Source organism: Palaemon carinicauda, chromosome 22 (genome assembly GCF_036898095.1).
Source record: "Palaemon carinicauda isolate YSFRI2023 chromosome 22, ASM3689809v2, whole genome shotgun sequence".
Taxonomy (NCBI): Eukaryota; Metazoa; Arthropoda; class Malacostraca; order Decapoda; family Palaemonidae; genus Palaemon; species Palaemon carinicauda.
In genome coordinates this window covers 20,201,718-20,223,783 of record NC_090746.1, presented here as the reverse complement: position 1 = coordinate 20,223,783, position 22,066 = coordinate 20,201,718, and the positions used below count along the sequence as shown (strand labels likewise).

Sequence of the window (22,066 nt, the reverse complement as noted above, 5' to 3'; positions counted from 1 at the left end):
TCGGAAGCAGTCAAACCTAAACAAAAACAAAAAGAAAAAAAATTTTTTTTTGGCTATTTAGGCCAAATGTTAAAATAAATGTTAATCTTTATTTTATGGTTTAGCGAAGAAGTCAGACACGTCTGCACTCCACCGAGCTGAAATAAAACGTGATAATTACTTGTGCTGGTGTCAGCGTGGTAATTGGTTACCCCTGTTACTTCCTCCAGCTAACTAGCAGAGGGTAGTTACACCTTGCAAAATCTTAACGCCTGGTTTTCAGCTAGCGCCTAAATAATACTCCTATGTAAAGAGTGTAAAGTTTGTATGTAGGGCCAAAACAATCTTGTATTGTACCTGTAAATGAACTAAATATGCATTAAAATATTTCCTCCAATAGGAAGCAATGATTTTCTAAAATGTAAATATGGTACAGTATATAAAAATTGTACACTCTTATTTTCTTAAGCAAGGTAAAATAGGAAAACAACTGAATGTCTAAAGCATTTTATTGTTTAGAAAACAACTGGTATGATTCAGAAACGACCATACATAAACAGAACTCCTAATTAAAGCCAATAACACAAAAAATTACAAATTCTCTAACAAGCCAGTTGATTTATAAACCCACTATTAATGGTGAGTGATCTGTATACTATTTCTCTTCAATAAACAATGAAGGGCTTTTGCCACTGAATTCTCTGCAAGTATTTTGCTATTTACAAATTCCAAATTTTCATGTATATGCATTCTTAAATTACTATACAATAGAGCACTGCATTTCCTTTTAAAATTAGAATTGAGCTGATTTCCTCTTTCATGCAAATTCTATTGAAAATTCTTCATTAATTTCTTTTCCCTTCGATTAATTTCAACATTTCTTAGAAAATACCCTAACAGTGTTTATATATTAGCTTAGACAGTACAGTATGTGTATCCTTTTCATAACTGATTCTGGCATACTTCCCTGAGCTAAGACCTACAGAAAGTTTTAACTATCTATCTTTCTCGCTTTCCTTGGATTTCTTTTTCTTCTTTATTTTACCCCCAAATTCAGAAACTAGGTTTTCCTCTTCCACATTTCCATCAACATCCTTTTCCTTTTTCCTTTTCTTGATTTTCTTTGTGTTATTGTTATCTGAAATATTTCTTTCATTGCTATCTGAGGTATCTGGAACGACATTTTTCTTCATCCTTTTTTTGTTTTTCTCACCATATTCAGATATATTTTCTGGATTACCCAAACACATATCAACAACTTTTTCCTTTTTACTTTTCTTTTTGCTTTTCCTTATTTCATTACATTCTGAAACTAGATTTTCATTGTCTCCACAGTTCTCCACATCTTTTTCCTTTTTACTTTTCTTTTTGCTCTTTTTTATTTCATCACATTCTGAAATTTGATTTCCATTATCTTCACAGCTTTTTGCAACATCTTTTTCCTTTTTACTTTTCTTTTTGTTTTTTCTTGTTTCGTCAGATTCTGAAATTTTATTTCCATCATCTTCCCAGCTTTTTGCAACATCTTTTTCCTTTTTACTCTTCATCTTTGTTTCCTCGCATTCTGAAACTAGATTTCCATCTTCACAGTTCTTTGCAACATATTTTTCTTTTTTACTTTTCTTTTTGCTTTTTCTTGTTTCATTACATTCTGAAATTAGACTTGCATTATCTTTACAGCTCACCACAACATCTTTTTCCCTTTTACTCATCTTTGTTTCCTCATATTCTAAAACTAGATTTTCATTATCTTCACAACTCTTTGCAACGTCTTTTTCTTTCTTACTTTTCTTTTTCCTTTTTCTCGTTTCATCACATTCTGATTTTAGATTTTCATTATCTTCACAGCTCTCTGCAACAACCTTTCCCTTTTTACTTTTCTTTGTTTCATCGCAATCTGTAATTAGTTTTTCTTTATCTTCAAAGACTTCACCAACACCTTCTTCCTCTTTCCGATCGTTATGTTTCTTTGGTTCATCATATTCTGAGATAAAGTTTTCATTTGCTTCCCAAACATTAGCAACGTAATTTTTCCTTTTCTTAGTTTTTAATTCTTCATGCATCTGGTCACCTTCCAACTCATCATTCAAGGATGTACAAACTTCAGTTGACAACGCTTTTGCACGGGAACCAATGCTACTCTTCAGCTTTGCCATTTTATTAGCAAAATAATCCTGAAATATATTAATCTTTATAATTATGAACATACTATCAACAATGGATTAGTCCATCCATGCCTATAATACGGGTAAAATTATTCAAAAAAAATTATGAAAGTTAAAGGAAATATCTGATTTTGATTATAGTGACATGCTTTCCAACCCCCCTTCTCCTTACAATGTCTTTTTCTTTTTCTCTCTCTTTCTGTATAATTTGGTGTATTTAAAAATTTTATCCAAAACTATTCTTTTATTCCATACCACCATTGAGGTAAAAATTCAAGGCCCATTTTTTACAATAAGGTTTCCCCATCCTATATGTGGCATATGAGTGGCCCCTCCCATGTTCATATGCCAGACGCTGCTGCTACACACACTGACGCACATAATCATGTTGTGGACTGTAGACAGAAGCAAGGTGATTTGCAGAGAAGTGGCACTACTGTGGAAAGCTGTACATTTCTTGTTGAGTTTAGTATGGTAATAATTTCTAGCCTTTTCACTATATATATAGCTACACTAATTACAGTAATTGAAGATGAATTTTGTTAAAAAGGTCACTAATGTATAGTGTTTCTAAAATGCCATTGAGCACGTATTTCTAAAATGCCATTGAGCACGTCTGAGTGATTTGTTCATTGGAATGTTAAAACTTCAAGGAAAGGAAGTTGAAAAGGCAGTAACTCACATGACAGTTACTGGTTTATGTAAACATACCAACCAAATGCCATCAGATAAAAAGTAAAGGGTAGACTATATTAAAGCTGAACACTGCAAAAAATCTCTAGTAAAAGGATAGAGGCCAGTACACACTGCACAAGTACTGCTTAATGTAAATTATGACCTTCCCTTGGTGGAAAACCATATAGGGAGATAATGTATTTAACAAAACATAATTCATTTCCATACTTATCCTAACATTCATGTGCTAATCAAAGAATAATGTGGAAGAATGTTTTCCTTAAACAGTATGATACCCCTTCACTTATGAACATATGTTTGAATTTAAAATGGGTTTATCCAAATAATGTAAAAGTTTTGCATTCATATTAATAAATATGACTTCAAAAGCAAAATGGTGCTTTGACAATTTTATCTCAATAACTTTACATGTGCTGATAGTGAAATGAATTTTATATAATTTGACAGATTGTTGTCAAAACATATATACAGTTCTGTAGACAGCAGCCTGGTCAAGGAACTAATGGGCTGTTGTTATACTATACAGCTGGTAGCTACAATTTTGTGCTGGGTGTCATTAGGTAAAGGACCTTTTCTATGTATTCACTTGGCATCAACAGTCTGGCTTGATCTTCAAACACCCTGTGATCTAAAATATTTGCAAGTACTTAATAAACAGTAGATATTAATCTCATTACATTTCCCTTTTTGTACCCTAGTGATAGATTCTATACAAATCCGCGTGTCCTTGATTCCGCTATCAATACTTCTACCAATAATCAAGATGCCACTTTGTATTCGCTGTTAATTATCCTTGTACACATGTGCTCATTGTTTACTTAACCTCAACCATTTCTTAAATTGGAGAAATATTATGTCCATGAATTTTTTTTTTTTCAATACCCTATCTACTGTACATCTAACACTACATTACAAATTAAAGATACTGGTGTAGTATTCTATAAACAAATACTTTTATTCTATTTCATATAGTACTGTACTCCCAGGATGATGCCCACCACCTCAGATGGGATATATCAATAGACAGAAGTAGCCACAAATTTTTCTTGTGTTACAGGCAATACTAAGAGGTTTCCTCTTATGGAATATACATAATTTATTTTGAATTTAGTATTGACCAAAATATCCCATCCCTAGGGGGTGAAAGCTATGAAGCAAAGCAAAAAATTAAAATGAAAGCTACTCAGTAATGAATTATAGCTACCAATTGATGACAACTTTGCAATAAGTTATGGCAAAAGCTGTATGTATTTATTACTTGACCTTGACATAAAAAAGGTTAACTCACAGGCATAAAAACAGTGTCATGACCACATGAACATTGACCTTAGTAAAGGCATACTTATACCTTAGTATTTGTCCACATTGGAATTATATTTTGCTATCGTTGCACTGTAACAAGAAAATGGTCTTGGTATTTGTTAACCTGACTAAAATTTAGATAAATCAAGAAAGCAAAGTGAACTTTCTTTTTCTTTTATATAGCTAATATAAAATTTTACCTTGGTTTCTCAAGTTGGTGATAAAAGTCAACAATGAAGGAAACTGGTTAGAACCCCCATTAGAGCTTTAGAAAAAAATTCTTTAATAGAAAATATTAGTGATCCTGAAGATACCATCTGGCTAAAGGCAAACCAGTTGCAGGTTGATCAGTTGAAAAACATGCCTACAATGTATGTTGACAGTAAAGATTAAATGTGTCTGGTTTCAGTTCCAGTATAATTTGATGAGACATGCACCAGAATGTCAGCTGGTCAAGCCCAACCACAGCAGTAATCTCCCCAATAAACAGCTTAAACTCACGATCCCAGCCTGGAATTTATTTGCTGGTATGCAAATACAAGGCGTACACATTACCACTGTACTAGCTAGTAGGCTAGTGAAGTGTTCAAGAGTGGTGAGACTCTCCTCCTTCCTTTACTAACCACTAGCTCCTTAGCTCCCTTATCTAAAGTTAGTAGTTTACTGTAATTAATTTCATCTAATCATTGTTTTATTTTGGTTAATTTTCACATATTAGCAATGAGTATTGTTTGAAATATGCAACTTCATTAATCCATAGATTTTCTCACGGGATTCTACTTGCCTTCTGGAAATAGTTAAATTCTGAGGTACCACTGTAGTTCTATGACATGTACCTATAAGCTTGTGAAAAAACTAATACCAGGCAAAAGGAATTTATGTTTCTTAGAGGTGTGTCTCTTTCTTGTAGTACTTGGTTTAATGACTTCAAAGATCTACTTTGACCATCAGGTAGTTTCCCTCATCAAAACAGATAATTCATAAATGCAGGGAGGTGTATGCTAATGAGACTCATTTGGGAATTCATTACTTGCTCTAAAGAAAATCATGTGGGAGCTATAAACCCATGACCAGTTTTTGAAATAAGTGAACTCATTTAGAATTCCATGCAACTCGTTCAAAATGCTAAAAAATATGAAGGTTGGGAAAAATGGTAATTTTGATATTAAAATTTATTTCTATACTCGCCCAATGTTCACATTTGTTCTATCAAAACCTGGTTTAATATTGACATTTAGCCTAAAATTAAAAAAATACCTCTGTTCTTCCCCTAGGATCATTCTTGGCTTGGAAGGTATGTAATGAAGAATAAAATCATCTTATTTTCTCCAAAACCTACTTTATATGAGAGAATAGGTAAAGTCTTAACTGAGATCTTTAACAAAAACACTTAACAAAGGTTCAGAAGAAAACTTTACTGTACAGTAATACATTTATACTGTATTGAATAACTAAAGTGGATAAATCCATGACTAGATGTTTAAGGTTGGTATTCAGCTTGGATATATAGCCCTTATAGTTGAAAATGGCAGTTTCCTTTCATAAAAAAGGAAAAACAAATACCTGACTATATTATCCAAACTAGTTTTAATCACTGAAATATTCCTTGATTTCCACCAATCAAAATAAACATTCCATTGCCTTTGAGACAAATTATTAGTTGACTGCCTTTAGGAATCTTGCATAGTCAGTCTATAAGACTTGGAGTTTACATTGGAGAGTTTTCATACACTTACATGTAGTGTATAGATTTGGGTGGACTGACTTCAAAGAAAGTTTTCAGAAAAGATTTATCTTTTATAGCAAATACCTAGGACATTCTGGCAACAGAGGCCTCAGATCTATAAATCCCTCTCTTTGAGGCTAAGAGGGAGTTATGATACTGTATTAGTCATATCCTGCTTTTTGTAGATACAAAATTTGTTTATCACAGCTCAAATCTTAGAGCATGGAAGAAAAACATACAGATCCAAATTAGACTAGTCCAGGAACGGCATCCACCTTCCATGCTATGGTAGCCTGTGGAAACTAACCTGACTGGCAATCTGATAGGCGGAGGTTTGAGACCGCTCAAGCTTGATAGTTTCTCGTAGTATCTGCAACCTCACCACCCTTGTGGGCTAGGGTTTGGGGGTTCTGGGGAGCCCATAGATATACCTATCGAGTCATCAACACCCATTACCTGGCCCTAGCTTGATGGAAAGTGACTTTGTTAGTCTCTAGGGCATTGTCACTGTCCCTTGCCTCATCCATTCATGAGTGACTTTTAAATCTTTAATGATTTAAAGGATCTGAAACTGGTGAGCAAAAAGCTTCTTATCTTATTAAGTGATATTGCAATCATGTCATGTTTGGTCTTCCCCACCAATTGCAAATCTCTAGACACTAATGGTTACAGTGAACATTCATTCAGAAGAATCTCTTATTTTTTTTTTTTTTTTTTTTTTTTTTCTGCTTAAGGGGCCCGGCCGGAATGCCAATATATCGGGATATAGGAAGAAATACACAAAATCCTAGAAAAAATTCACCGAGCTTCGTATGGCACTGGAGAATGCGTATAAGAAATATTTCGTCCAAATTCCTTTCACTTTCATAATTAGAGTAATTAATAAAATTAACTCAATAAACCAAAAACATTGTTCCCTACAAGAAAATGCAGAATTACTTCTGTTATTGTAAATTTTGATAATTATTCCATTTTAATGAAAAAGAAATTGTGAACAATGGCATCTGTATAGATTCCACAAGTCACAAAACGATGTATTACACTGTAAATTACACCCTTCGCCCTTAACTGTTCTGCTAAGATCTTAAAATTCTCTGAGATAAATTTTTAAAGAACAACTGTTTCTCTCCCATTTGTCAAAGTAAACAAAACTTCCAAGAGAGAGAGAGAGAGAGAGAGAGAGAGTGTGTAGTGTGTGTGTGTGTGTGTGTGTGTGTACAAGGATTTTACTCCATTTACTCTGGTAGAGAGATTTAGTTAAAGCATTTAGAGAATTCTTATGATCTTCTCTAACTTAATCTTGAACTCGTTTATTGGCCTGCTGTTTACTAAATCTGCTGGAAGTCTATTCCCAGAATTGATATTTTGTATACAAAGAAATTACCACATTGAGTGTTGGGTATCTTTCAATTCCAATTTTTATCAGTTACATCAGAGCTGATTTGTGCTAAGCATGAAAAGATTGTTGTAATCTAAAATTGATTTGTTCCTTAACTGGAATACAAACCACGCTATTTATTAAGGGTTATACTTTCGGCAGAGCTGAAATGACAAGCCATTAAAATTTAGCTAGGGTTAACTACCCACACCGCTTATTAGCGGCGGCGCGGGGGGGGGGGGGGGTAGCTTGCTACCACTCCCGTACACACACTTGTGATTTAGTCACTTTACTTTTGGCTCGGATGCAGAGCGGTTGTTTCCTCTCTCCCTCCTTGCCTATTCTGGACTGCCATTAATTTTTGTCTTTTAACTCACTTTTTCTTATACTTGTATATATATGAAATTCTTAGTGTTTGTGCTGTGTGTGTGATACATATAGTCGGTATATTAGCAAGGCCAGCACAGTTCCACTCTGTGGGGAACGACCTCTCCCTCTCTGGTCCATCGGTCTTCCCGTTGGCATATAACCGTTAACTCTGCCGCCGCAGGGGAATCGTCATCGCCTGGAGCCTCTTCATTCAACTATGGTCTTCGCCTTTTTTATTTTCCTACGGGAAACATGGATTTCTGAGCAAAGGGAATGTGGCCTCTCGAAGATTGACTACGGTCTTTCTCTTCTTGAGGTCGTTCACCTTTACCACAACAGTGTACTATTGGGGAAGCTCCTTTCCCGTGCGGGGTTAGGTTGCTCTTCCGATTGTTTGTCTCAATTATTTTTAGTGAAAATATAATTGTATCTTATCTTTTCAGCTTTTCTCCATGGGGAATATTTCCCTTCGGAGGGTCAGTGGTTCTCACTATTAGTGAATATTCTTAACTGATTTAAACAATTGTAATTCTGTTTTTATTACAGTACTCCGCTCCCCCTTCTCTCGTGGATGTCGACTGGGGAAGGAAGGGCGCAATACAGTACTTAATTTTATGTAGTTCCCTCGGGGTTCCTCTTCGGAGTTCCTCCCTAGGAAATTTGTTAAACAATTAATTTTTTGTCAGCGCAATACTTATTTTATGTTGTTCCCTCAGGGTTCCTCTTCGGAGTGCCTTCCTAGGGAATTTCTGTTAAATAATTAATTTTATTTTTTCCCAGTTAACTATGCAGTTTTTCTTTGTTCGACTAAGAGTGCCGACGAAGCAGAGCTGTTCTGTTCATGCGTGGGGAATCTGCTGTCACTGCCGTCCCTCAGAGGACGTCTTCATGGGCGTCATCCCTTCTCTTAGAAGTACTCCCGTGACAACATGACCAGCACTTCAGATCAGAACGCTAAAGGAGGTTGGGCAACTTCCCTTCCGAGGGAAGTTTCCTCCCCAGGTGTGAGGTTGTTTCTCCCTTCAGAGGGAGAACTTCCCAGATCTCAATAAATTCATCGTCTCCGACTGCTGTTTCTGCCTTCGCCCAGACTTCCCTCCCCCCCTGCTGAGTTTCTCTTCCTTCAGGGGCGGAGCACGGTCTTGGCACGTTTCTTCTACGAAGTGCTTACCTCTCTCGTTCGCGAGAGAGACCACTCGTAGAGACTCCTCTTCGGAGGATCGCTACTGTTAAAGGTCAGCTTGCTGATTCACCGGCCCTCAATAGGCGTCTTCTAGTCTCTTCTACGAAGTGTTCACCTCTCTCGTTCGCTAGAGAGGCCACTCATAGAGACACCTCTTCGGTGGATCGCTACTGTTAAAGATCAGCTTGCTGATCCACCGGCCCTCAATGGGCGTCATCATGGGCATCTTCTAGTCTCTTCTACGAAGTGTTCACCTCTCTCGTTCGCGAGAGAGGCCACTCATAGAGACTCCTCTTCGGAGGTTCGCTACTGTTAAAGGTCACCTTGCTGATCCACCGGCCCTCATGGGCGTCATCATGGGTGTCTTCAAGTCTCTTCTACGAAGTATTCACTCTCGTTTGCAAGAGAGGCCACTCATAGAGACACCTCTTCGGAGGATCAAGCAGACCTACCAGGACCTAGCGATCTACCAGCGCAACCTTGCACTGCAACGTAGTCCTTTGGACTTCGGTTCTGGACTCTAACGCGGACCTTTTTTACGGTCCCCATCGGTGGATGCTCACCCTTCCAAATGGCACATCCCAGTACCTGATCGTCCTGCCAGCTGACCTACCGATCTATCAGCGCAACCTTGCGCTGCAACGTAGTCCCTTGGACTTTGGTCCTGGACTCTAACGCAGACCTTTTTACAATCCCCATCGGTGGATGCTCGCCCTTCCAAAGGGACACATCCTAGATGATGAAGGATAAAATTAGTAAAAAATGGAATTCTGAACACATCTCCATAATAAGTCTGGGGAATAATTTGCACTTCAAAACATATAAAAAGAAAAAAAATCTTGAACCCAGCAGAATACAAAACAAACACAGTCTTGATTGATCACCCTGTATATGCAGAGTTCTTACCTTATGACATACTGTACCGATTTAAAAAAAATGTTTTGTTTGAGATGTTTTGTGATGACTAAATGGGCAATACAAGTCATGGGTTTGTTCTTCAATAGCCAATTTGGATTACGAGATTTACCTGTATATTGCCACCTTTGATAGTTGTAACACCATTCTCATGTTCTTGTTTGCCTACTTCCACTTCTTCGTAGTGTTCTTCTTTTTTAGCTATTTCTGCTAACTGCTTGGCACGTTTTGATCCAGTGATACATTCAATATCATCAAGGTTACGTTGACTTAGATCCTTTCCTCTTGTGAACTTATGATAACTGGAAAAAATCAAAAAAATATTCATATATCAACAAAGCAAACAAAAAACATACTGTACATAAATTTTTATAAAGGCATACTTATTTTGAAATTTTGAATAAAAGGAGCAATATAAATACCTAGGGACTGTTCATGGATGAGCAGCACAATGCCCATCAGTAGGTAATAAATTTCCAATTGATAGAATCAGGACATGATTAGAAATGAAACTAAGAGAGATTATACATTTCCAATTGATAGAATCAGAACATAGTTAAAAATGAAACTGAGAGATTACTTGTGTGATATATGTGGATGAGATCATGGTGAGGAGTAGATGGAGATGGTTTGGGCATGCTCTTTAGCACTCTCCAAGAGAGATTAGTATACCAAATATTTAAATGGGCTCCACAAGGTACTAGAAGAGTTGAAAGACCCAGGCCTACATGGCTGAGAACTATGAAGCGTGAAGTTGGAGATGATGAATGGAGAAGTATTGAATTAAAAGCTCAAGATAGAAGACTGGTGGAATCTAATCGAGGCCCTTTACATCAATAGGAGTAGGTGGTGATGATGATGATGATGAGAATCGTATTAAAGAAATTTGACCAGGCCAGAAACATTTCTGAGTGGCTAGTATTATGGTAGCTACACAAATGGTTCTAAATCAACAAAACAAATCAAACTGTACACAATCCCCTTTTTCTTATATCTTGATCACATTCAATCTATCTTGCATCATCCTAATATGAAGTTTCAATTCCCTAACTTTACCCCTTGTTGGGCCATGATGAAACTTTAAAAAGATTATAATTTGACGCTTTAATTCACTAACACGTAGGCGGTAGGCCTTCCAGCCAGAATAAGCAGCAAACAGACTTGTTGCTATGAATTTTTTTCATCATATTGTAATCCTTGTTTGTTCCGTAACTGAAATACAAACCACGCTATTTAATATGGGTTATTACTTCGGCGTAGCTGAAATGACGAGCCATTAGAGTTTTAACGAGGGTTTACTACCCCACCGCTAGTTAGTGGGGGGTAGGGAGGGGTAGCTTGCTACCCCCCCCCCCTCACACACTTGTGAATACTTCACTTTGCTTTTGGCTCGGGTGATGAACAGACGTGTCTGCTCTCACCCTCACTTGACTGCCATTAATCTGTTTTGCTTTTTCTTTTTCTACAGAGAGTGTGAAGTTGGCCTCTATTTATAATGCGTACGTGTCCTGGTTTACCTGACCGCCCTTGTGGGACCTTTATGTCGGCGGTCGACACAGATCCTCACACCTTGTGTCCTCGTAGGGGCCAACGGTGTGATAGGGGTAATGTATGCGGTGAGTGTAGGGAGTGGTCTACCTTCCAGTGGGAGAGGTTTGCCCGGCGCCGGAAGAAGTCCAAAAGGGATATTTCTCCTCCAAAGGCTTCTTTGAATAGAGAAAATCCCAAGGCCTCTTCTTCTGTAGCCCAAACCTCCTCCGAAGCTCCCACTCGATCGGTCTCTTCCGAGAGGCTGTCGAGGGGGAGCGTAGACCTTTGTTCTGTTGACCGATCCCGGGGTGCGGGAGAGGTAGTTGCCTCCCATAGCGAGGCAACTGCCCCTCCTCCCTTGGAGGAGGATATTGATTTCACTGTACATAATCATGATTTGTTACAGCTTTGGACTTCCTGGGGGCTTCAGGGTTCGCCCTCCAAGGAAGCCCGTTTGACATGATTCAAGCTGGGAGCAGCTGTTAAGCAATCGCCGGCGATAGCAGACGTAGATCCTCTGTCTATCGTCGACGTTGTTATAACGGAGGCCTCCTGTGTGTCGGATCAAACTGCTCCTGTTGTTGCTGAGGTAGCTGAAGGCTCTGATTCCCCCTCTGAACATCTTTCGAGGGTGGAACTTAGTCCCACGGTCTCTCCTGCTGGTGACTCTCCCCCTCGGGGGAGTTCACTTACAGAGACTCCTCTGCGGAGGCCTTATGAAGGTCAGCTTGCTGATCTCACGGCCCCTAGAGGGCGTATAAGGCGGAAGGCTCGTCCTCCCCTTCGATGTTAAGGACTTCCTTCTCCTCACAAGGGAGTTACGAGGCGCCTCTTCGGCTCATCGTCCCCGCAGTCCTCTGCGGAAAAGACTCATCGTTCACCGATCCTGCCAGCTACCACCTTAGACCTCTCCGGAGATCGTTCGCGATCTCCTTCGGTGAAAGGTCGTCCTTCGAGACCCCCTGACTTGTCACCCTCCAGACCTGCTGTCCTGCCGTCACCCTTCAAGGCTGCTGATCCTGTCATTGCACAAGCACCGATCCCTTCGGGGCACAAGGGACTTGGGCGCAAAACTGCGCCTCAGCCCCTTAAGCGCCAGGTCCCCCTGCGCGCCATCTCGCTGCTGTTCCTGACTTGGTGCCACTGCACTCTCTTGCGCGCGTGCGCGCTCCTGCTCCTGTTCTTACGCGCCCACGATCTCCTGCGTGCCAGCGCCCTCCTGCAGTTCCTGCTATAGCGCGCCAGCGCTCTCCTGCGCACACGCGCCACCTGCGCGCCAACGCCCACCTGGCAGTTCCTGCTACAGCGCTCAAGCGCTCTCCTCCTCATCAGCGCTCTCCAGTGCTTCAGCGCACTTCTGGAGTTAAGCGCACGGCTGCAGTTCCTAACACAGTGCGCAAGCGCTCACCAGCGCTCTCCTACATTCCAGCGCGCAGTACAAGAGGTACCTAAGTTAGCGCACGGGCGCTCACAGGTACCCCTGCCCTCTTCTTCCAAACTGCACACCCCTGTGCGCCCGAATCCAGTTGCGCGCCCGAATCCAGTTGCGCGCCATGCGCGCCCAACTCAGCAGCTCACACCTGCGCGCCCGAATCCTGTTGCGCGCCCTGCGCGCCCATTGCAGCAGCACATGCCTGTGCGCCCGCATCCTGATGCGCGCCCGCGATCTCCTGCGCGCCCACGATCTCCTCAGGGGGCAGTTCCTGCACCACCTGTGCAACGTTCTCCTGCGCGCCAGCGCGCAAGTTCACCTTTGCGCTTTCACGAGGCTGCGCAATCGCGCCCTTGCCCCGTGCTTCCAGACACGCACGCTCCATGCCCACGCGCTAGGAACATTTATCCTGCGCATGCACGCCCAATAGTCTCGCTCACACGGGCTCTTCAACAGGTTCCTGCGCGCCCGCGCGAGCAGAAGGTTGCTCACGCTCCAGCTCCCATCCAGCCTTCAACCCCGCCCCACGTTCCAGCTCCTGCGCGCCGCATGCCCTCGCCATCACCTATGCGCACCCTCGCGAAATTCGTGTCTCGCACGATCCTTCCGCACGCGATCCAGGGCAGGGCTCATCACGCGACCACCAGCGCGATTGCCAGCGCTATCCCGGACGCGACTTCAGGCGGACAGGTCATCGTCTCGTTCCCCTCCTCGCAATCGCAGAACAGCGTGCTCGCCGGAGGACGGGAGGTTCCCGGACAGGTCTAAGGACTCTCTTTCAGCTTCGTTTCAGGCGAACCCTCGTTTGTCAACTCCTCCTAGGGATTGATCGATCCCCTTCCCTCCAGAGGGAGTGTTTGACAGCGTGACTGTCAGCCAACAGCCCTGGTTTGGGACCATAGTCAGAGCTCTCATGCAGGCTTTTAAGCCTGTGTTCTCTGAACTGGGTCACAAAGTAGTGGCTACCTCGTCTCCCCTGAAGAGGAAAAGAGGAGTACCCTCCGTGGTGACTTCTCCGAGGGCTAAGCTGTCTCCTCGGAAATCCTTGCGCAAGGCTCCCTCTCCCCCCCAGACTTTCTCTCCCTCCCCTGCGGATGAGGATTTCCCATCCTCAGGGGAGTCGGACAAGCTGGTCCGTTCCCCCATCGCACCAATGGGGGAAACTCCACCTCTCCCTGAGAAGTCTTCTCGCACGGGGTTGGAGAAGAGCCTGCATCCATCGTTACTAGAGTCTTGTATCCCTCCCAGGAGGGAGCCGAAGGACTCTAAGACTTTGCCTAAGTCTTCTGCAAGGATCAGACAGGACCCAACTAGACCTTCGGAGAATGTCCATGAGTCTCCCCAGGAAGAGCCACTGGAGACGGGAGACTTTGCTGCTAGCCCTTTGGGAGGAGAGCATCAAGAGTCAGAACATGCGTTCTGGCAAGTTCTGACCCTCATGAGAAATCTCAACGGGTTTCGGGACCCAGAGATTCCTCCTCGTGAGGGTAAGGACCGGTCTTGGACCGAGTCTACGGCACCCAGAAACCCTCTAGGGCCAGTGCAGCCTTGCCCTAGTCACAAGGGATGAAGAGTGCCAGAGACAAGGTCGAAGGCCAGCTCTCTGAGCTTGCCTCCTCCAACAGATCCTGCGCCGGTAATAAGCTCCACCCTCCTCCTCGAGTCCACCAGAGGAGGTATTTCGAGATCTTAGAGGAGACTTGTTTGGGTCTTCGCATTCGGGAGTCCCTCTAGAGAGAGACTCCAACCGGCAGGTTTCGTATTCTGCTACTGAGATCCTAAGCCAGGAGAAGGTGGCGAAGTGTGCCATGCAGGCAACCTCGTGGCTTGACATCTAGCTGGGGTCTCTGGGCATCCTGGTGCGGTCTGAGGACCTGTCCAAGGAAAGCACCAGGAAGGCACTGGAGACATTCTTACTCTCAGGCACGCGGACCATCGAGTTTCTGGCCCACCAAGTCTCGAGCTTGTGGGCCAATATGATCCTGAAACGTCGAGACGCAGTTGCTGAGAGATTTCACCAGAAGGTCCCCAGATCCGACGTTAGCAGGCTCAGACACTCTTCCGTACTCGGTAAGAGTTTGTTCGAGCCTAAGGACGTGGAGCTAGCTGCTGAGAGGTGGAGGAAGTCCAACCAGGATTCCCTCCTCCATAGGGCCCTGACATCGAGGCCCTAGAAACCTCCAGCAACTCAACAGCCCCGTCCAGCTAAGAATACGAAGAAGACGACAGCAGCAAAGCCAAAGGTGTCTAAGCCCTTTCCTGTCAAGGACAGACAGGAAGGGCAGGAAGTCCTCCAGGGGAGGTAAAAATCCTAGAGGGAGCGGCCGAGGCTGTAAACGCTAGGATTGGCAGTCCCCCTGCATGTCCACCAGGGGGGGATGCCTACAAAGTTGCGCGACAAGGTGGCAGCAACTCGGGGCAGATACCTGGACGATTTCCGTGATCGGTCAGGGATATCGCGTCCCGTTCACATCATCTCTACCTCCCCTGACAGCGAGGCCAGTGTCATTGAGCTCCCTTACCACGGGATCGGTAAGGGGGCAAGCCCTCCGGGCAGAAGTCAAGACCATGTTGAAGAAGGACGCTCTCCAAGAGGTGGCAGACGGATCCCCAGGCTTCTACAGTTGACTCTTTCTTGTAAAGAAGGCGTCTGGAGGCTGGAGACCAGTCATCGACCTCTCGACCCTGAACGGGTTTGTCAAACAGACACCGTTCAGCATGGAGACGGCAGACACGGTCAGACTTGCAGTGAGACCGCAAGACTTCATGTGTACACTGGACCTGAAGGACGCGTACTTCCAGATCCCAGTCCACTCGTCTTCGAGGAAGTACTTAAGATTTTGCCTAGACAACAAGATCTACCAGTTCAAGGTGCTGTGCTTCGGTCTCTCCACAGCTCCTCAAGGGTTCACCCGAGTGTTCACCCTGATATCATCTTGGGCTCACAGGATCGGTATTCGTCTCCTCCGTTACCTGGACGACTGGCTGATCCTAGCAGACTCGGAGGCAACCCTTCTTCGCCATCGAGACAGGCTTCTCGAACTTTGCCAGGATCTAGGGATCATGGTAAATCTCGAGAAGTCCTCTCTGCAGCCCTCTCAGAAACTGGTATACCTAGGCATGGTCATAGACACCAATCGCCACAAATCCCTCCCATTAGACGACAGGATAGCAAGGCTGAGGAAGGTCGCAAGGCCTTTCCTCAAACGAGAAGAACTCCCAGCCCAAGCGTGGTTACGTCTCCTCGGCCACCTCTCTTCCTGGGCCCATCTGGTTCCCAATGGTCGCCCCAGAATGAGATCTCTCCAGTGGCGACTCGAGTCTCGGTGGAATCAAGGACACGATTCCCCGGACTCTCTGATCCCTATGGGTCCCGCGGAACAGACGGACCTTCAGTGGTGGTTGGCAGACGAGAACCCTCCCCCCTCCCCCGGATTTGATGTTGTTTTCGGACGCATCAAAGATAGGGTCGGGGGCTCACGTTCTGAACCACAGGACCTCAGGCCTGTGGTCAGAATCAGAAAAGTACCTCCACATAAACCTGCTAGAAATGAAGGCCGTATTCCTGGCACTTCAGAAGTTCCATCAGGTCCTGGCGGGCCACTCTGTGGTGGTGATGAGCGAAACACCACAGTAGTGGTTTATATCAACAAGCAGGGAGGTACCTTCTCAGAACAGCTATCCCATCTTGCAGTAGAGATACTGAGATGGTCCGAAGTCCACTCGGTCACACTTTTGGCTCGCTTCATTCCAGGCAAGAGGAATGTGCTTGCCGACAGTCTGAGCAGAGAGACGCAGATAGTGAGTACCTAATGGTCTTTGGATCCTCAAGTAGCCAACAAAGTCCTGACTTGGTGGGGTTTCCCGACTGTGGATCTGTTCGCTACAGCGCTGAACTTCAAGCTCCCGCTGTACTGCTCCCGAGTCCCGGACCCCAAGGCTCTCTGGCAAGATGTCTTCCAACAACGGTGGGACAACATCAACGCTTACGCCTTTCCCCCGTTCTGTGTGATGCGGAGGGTGCTCAACAAGACCAGAATATCGGTTAATCTATCGATGACCCTGATAGCTCCGCTATGGCATCACGCAGAGTGGTTTCTGGTCCTTCTGCAACTCCTTACGGAGCTCCCAAGAGAACTCCCTCCACGTCACGAGCTACTCAAACAACCCCACGCCAACATCTTCCACAAAGCCGTAGCTTCGCTTCGACTTCACGCCTGGAGACTATCCAACACCTCGCTGAGAGAGGATTTTCGCAGCAAGTTGCGAATAGGATGTCTGGACACCTGCGCAGGTCATCCGCAGGGGTCTACCAGGCTATCGCTCAGCCTTAAGTCTAGCCTTCAGGCTCAAAGAAGTGGACGTTTCTTCCTCGCTGGAACTTTCTCTACTCATCCGGAGTTATGAACTTACCTGCCCTCAGTCGGAAGTGAGACCTCCTCCATGGAACGTGGTTCGAGTTCTCAGGTCTCTGAAGAGACCTCCCTTCGAACCATTTCGCCAGGCTTCAGATCGCCACCTTACTTGGAAGACGGTGTTCCTGCTAGCTTTGGCTTAGGCCAAACGAGTCGGCGAACTTCATGGTCTCTCATACGACATCGCCCATTCAAGGGGATGGGGGGGGAGGTAACGTTCAGGTTCGTCCCTGAGTTTGTTGTCAAGACTCAGAATCCGGGAGTGCCGGACCCTCAGTTCGACTCTTTCCAGGTTTCGAGTCTTCGTTCTGTAACAGATGACTCAGACCATCTCCTACTGTGCCCAGTAAGGAGTCTGAGGTTGTATCTTAAAAGAACAGCTGCAGTTCGTCCCCAAGTGCAAGCCTTGTTTGTGAGCACTGGGAAAACGAAGAGGAGGGTCACGAGGAATACCATCTCGGCCTGGATTCGCAAGGTAATGCACCTAGCCTTGAATCCTGACCCTCCTCCGTCACGTTGCCCTAGAGCACATGATGTCAGGGGCATAGCTACGTGCCTGGCCTTTAAGAAGAACTATTCAGTGACGCAGGTCCTGCAAGCTGGGGTGTGGAAGCGTCAGACGACCTTCACAGCCCACTACCTGCAAGACGTGACACACAGGTGACTCGATACGTTCTCTATCGGCCCTGTGGTGGCTGCACAACAGCTGGTCTAACCTCAGGCTCCTTAATGGACAGGTAGTAGAAGGTTGAGGGCATTGTTATCCGGTTTTAGTCTGCTTGAATGAAAAGGCTTGTCTGGCCCTTATTCTTTTCTTCATCCTCTCATCCCTTGGAGAAAGCAGCATCTTGGGTTCTCTGCACAGCTGATCTCAAACCACTGTAGGTAAACCATGCTTCCTTGTGTTCCTAGTATTAATGTTAATACTGTCACGTCCCCATACCCTGACGAGGCGGTATTGGGAGAGTCCTAGCCTAGAATTCCATCTGAAGAACTCCAGGTCAACTTCCTAGGACGAGTCACGCTTCTCACCTTCACACACAGCTTATGTAGGCCGCAGCAGTTGCACGGCAATGCTAGCGAGGTGCAGGGACTCCTTATTTCCTGAGTACTTACACACTCAAATATAGAGTCCCTGGGCAAAGCCAAAGCCAGTATGGCAGGGACTTACCACCCTTCCTAAGGGGTGAGTCACCCATATTAAATAGCGTGGTTTGTATTTCAGTTACGGAACAAATGACAAATTCGTAGATAATTTGTATTTTTCCTAACTATACAAACCTTAGCTATTTCATCAAACTTGCCCGCCAGCCCTGTCCCCCGTGAAGTCCTACCTCTAAGCAAAGTGAAGTACTGTATTCACTGGTGTGTGTGTGTGAGGGGGGGTAGCAAACTACCCCTCCCTAGCCCCCGCTAACTAGCGGTGGGGTAGTAAACCCTCGTTAAAACTCTAATGGCTCGTCATTTCAGCTACGCCGAAGTAATAACCCATATTAAATAGCTAAGGTTTGTATAGTTAGGAAAAATACAAATTATCTACGAATTTGTCATTTTAAGTTATAAAGGATACATTTCATCTTATTTTTATTTAATCTTTTAACCGTTTTACGTATTAAGCATCAGGAAATACCATACTGTTAGCAACCCTTCTTGTATTAATTGTTTGATATAAAAAATTAATGAAGCCAACAATACTTCAATCAGTATACACAGTTAGATGTAATATGACAAATTTGGAAGTAATTTGTATTTTTCCTAATGATACAAACCTGTAGCTATTTATAGAGGATATTACTTTCGGCAAAGCTGAAAGACAAACCATAACTACTTTTAGCGAGGTTTAACCATCCACCCGCTAGTTAGCGGGGTGGTAGTTTGCTACCCCGCTCACTCACACACCTGGGCTGAGTAACCACTTTTGCTTTGAAGTAGGACTAGTAGAGGGACAGGTCTGATGGGCCAATCTGTATAAATAGCTACAGGGTTGTATTTTTAGGAAAAATAGAAATTACTTCCAAATTTATCATTTGTTCCGTCACTAATACATACCAACACTATTTATAGGGGATGACTTACCCCTTAGGAGGGTGGAAGTCTGTGCCAATTGGTTTCTTGGCATTGACCCTAGGTTTTCCCGAATGTGCTCTACAAGTAACTAGTAGAAACCCTACACCTCACTAAAACCATGCTATGCATGGCCAGTGACATACGCAAGCTGTGTGTTTGTGATACTTGCAATGCGGCTGTCTAGGTAAGAGACCTTCGAGTTGTAGGAATCTTACAAGGGTACCATAGACATTACCCATGGGTATGGGGATGAAACGAGTATTATTTCAATGCCAGGTTACACAAGGAAAATGGTTTTACCTGCAGATAGGTGAGGCCAGCTTTGTAGAGGACCAAGAGTGCTGATTCCCCAAGACAGGGGAGGATGAAAGAAAGAAAGAGCCACTCATTCTTATGCATTCATCCCAGACTAATGCTGAGTAACTTTTGCCCTTAACCCTCTGCTACTTGTCCATCAAGGAGCCTGAGGGGTTTAAAGCACTTGTTGTGCAGCCACCACAGGACCAATAGAGAACGTCTCCATGTTCCTGTGGGTCACGTCGTGCAAGTAGTGGGCAGTGAAGATTGTCTGACGCTTCCACACACCCGCTTGCAATACCTGCACCACAGAGTAGTATGAGCAGTATATTTTGAACGCCAGGGACGTTGCACTCGCCCGATGCCATGAGATTTGGGTCGTCGTGTTGGAGGAGGGTCAGAATTCAGGACCAAGTCAATGACCCGGCGAATCCAAGCAGAGATAGTGTTCTCCGTGACCCTCCTTTTGACCTTCCCTGTGCTGACACTGTGGGGGGTGGGAGCTGCTAATGTTCTATTGAAGAAACACCTCAAACTCCTTACTGGACAAAGTAACAGTTAATTTGGATCAACGGTTACAGTATGAAGACTCCCAAACCAGAAAGGCCTGAATATAGGATCCACTACTCCCGGATTTTGAGTCTTGGCAAGAAACTCGGGGACAAAGTCGAGAATTACTTCCTCCCATCCCCTTGAATGGGCAATGTCATAGGAAAGACCATGCAGTTCACTAAGTCTTATAGCCGAAACAAAGGCGAGTAGGAACACCGTCTTCAAGGTGCGGAGGTGATCTGCTGCTTAGCGTACTGGTTCGTAGGGAGTACCCTTCAGAGACTGAACAGAGACTGAAGGACACGAACCACGTTCCAAGGAGGAGGTCTAACTTCTAACTGGGGGCAGGGGTGAGCAAACAGAATGCCTAATGACATAATGCCTAAGGACAAAATGCCTAATTCCTCAACACGGACAATAGAATGCCTAATGGACAAAATGCATAATAGACAAAATATCTAAAAAAAGGATAAAAAAGTGAACTAGATAGCTTAGCACTCTGTAGAGTACTGACCTCGGCCAAGGCAGCTTAGTTTACTTCATACTGCTATGAAATTCAATGACTCTTTGTTGGAGTTTGTCTAGCATATATTTGGCATTAAGGAGGACTTACATGTTTATAAGGATAGAGAAAAAAAACTTGTAACAAATGTGTTTTTATTAAACAATTACCCTTTAAAAACATAATACATACATACATATACCAAGGCATTTCCCCAATTTGGGGGGTAGCCGACACCAAACAAATGAAACAGAAAAGGGGACCTCTCCTCTACATTCCTCCCAGACTCGATAATCTTTGTTTGTTCCGGTGTAGATACAAACCCTCCGCTATTTATAGGGTATACTGTCGGCATAGCTGAAAGACGAGCCATGATAATTTTAGTGAGGGATAACTACCCCATCCGCTAGTTAGCGGGTGGGGGGTGGGGTAGACTGGCTACCCAGCTCACTCACATCTCCTGGCTGAGTTACCACTTTACTTTGTAGCTCGGTAGAGGATGGACATGCTGCCTTTCTCTCCCGCAAAGACTTACCTTGATTGTTTTTGTCATTTTTTCTTTTTCTCTTGTGTGTTTTCATTTATCTTATACATATATATGCGTGTATATGTGTAAATGGAAATATACGTTTATGTTGTTAGATACTTGTATCTTTAATTACTGTTGACAACGTATCCGACGGCCTTCGCCGTTATGGAGTTGTCATTGTGTTTATGCCTTGCCGTCCTACCCTGTGCCAATGGTCGGCAGGTTCTCAACACTCCGTGTGTTTGTTTCATTACCGAGTTAAATTGTATAACAATTCAGCTCCCTTTCAAGGAATTATCTTACAAGGAAGGTGATTTATTCCCTGAATAGTTCGTGTTGTGCAGCGGAGCATGAATTGTAATTAATCACAACTTTTATTTTCTTTTCGACAGATAGCAGCTATGTAGAACACAAGGTCGATCGACGGCCGCCCTGTTCATTATCCTGTGCTTCATGTAGTAGCTCATGAGCTGCCCACGTTAAGAGCTAGCAACCGTTGTCAACCTTCAACATGAACAAGGCTTATTGATGGGAAGCAGATGAGTTTGCTTCTGCTACCTCGTTGCCAAAGACTGAGCCTCTTCCCCAGTTCAAGGGGAAGAAGCACCAGTCTCTCCACGCTTAGTAACAGGTAGCTCATTACGCCGCTCGGCGTCACGTTCAACTGCTTGACGCTCGGCGTCATGACTACCAGGCTCTCGACGCTTGGCGTCAAGGTGTGAAGAATCCTGACGCTCGTGGTCTTGGTGAGCCACTCTCTTGTTGTCCGCAGGCTGATAGGCTTGCATGAGAGAAGAGAGTTTCTGCTGCATATCTTGCAGCATACTAAAATTAGGGTCAACTTGTGGCAAAACAGGAGACGTTACTTCTACCACAAGCTCACTTTCTACGTTGCTCAAGGAACGTGCAGAGCATCCAGAGGACGAAAACCAATCTGAAGGAGGAGGAGGAGCATGTACTGAGGTCATGCCAGTCTCAGAAAACTGCCCTGCAACCGGTGGGGCTGGATGCTAGACAGCTTCCGTTATC

At 44.0% G+C, this 22,066-nt stretch overlaps 1 protein-coding gene across 1 annotated transcript in view; it reads right to left on the bottom strand.

The window, feature by feature from the left end:
• Window positions 1-474: 474 nt before the first annotated feature.
• The window catches only part of LOC137616355 (PIN2/TERF1-interacting telomerase inhibitor 1-like), a 62,106-nt gene continuing 40,514 nt past the window's right edge, over window positions 475-22,066 (bottom strand). The window contains exons 4-5 of the mRNA XM_068346015.1: window positions 9,826-10,015; window positions 475-2,153 (exon numbers count right to left, since the gene is read on the bottom strand). Of these exons, the coding sequence (XP_068202116.1) occupies window positions 975-2,153; window positions 9,826-10,015 (1,369 nt within the window). The 3' untranslated portion in view covers window positions 475-974. The remainder of the gene's footprint in view (window positions 2,154-9,825; window positions 10,016-22,066) is intronic.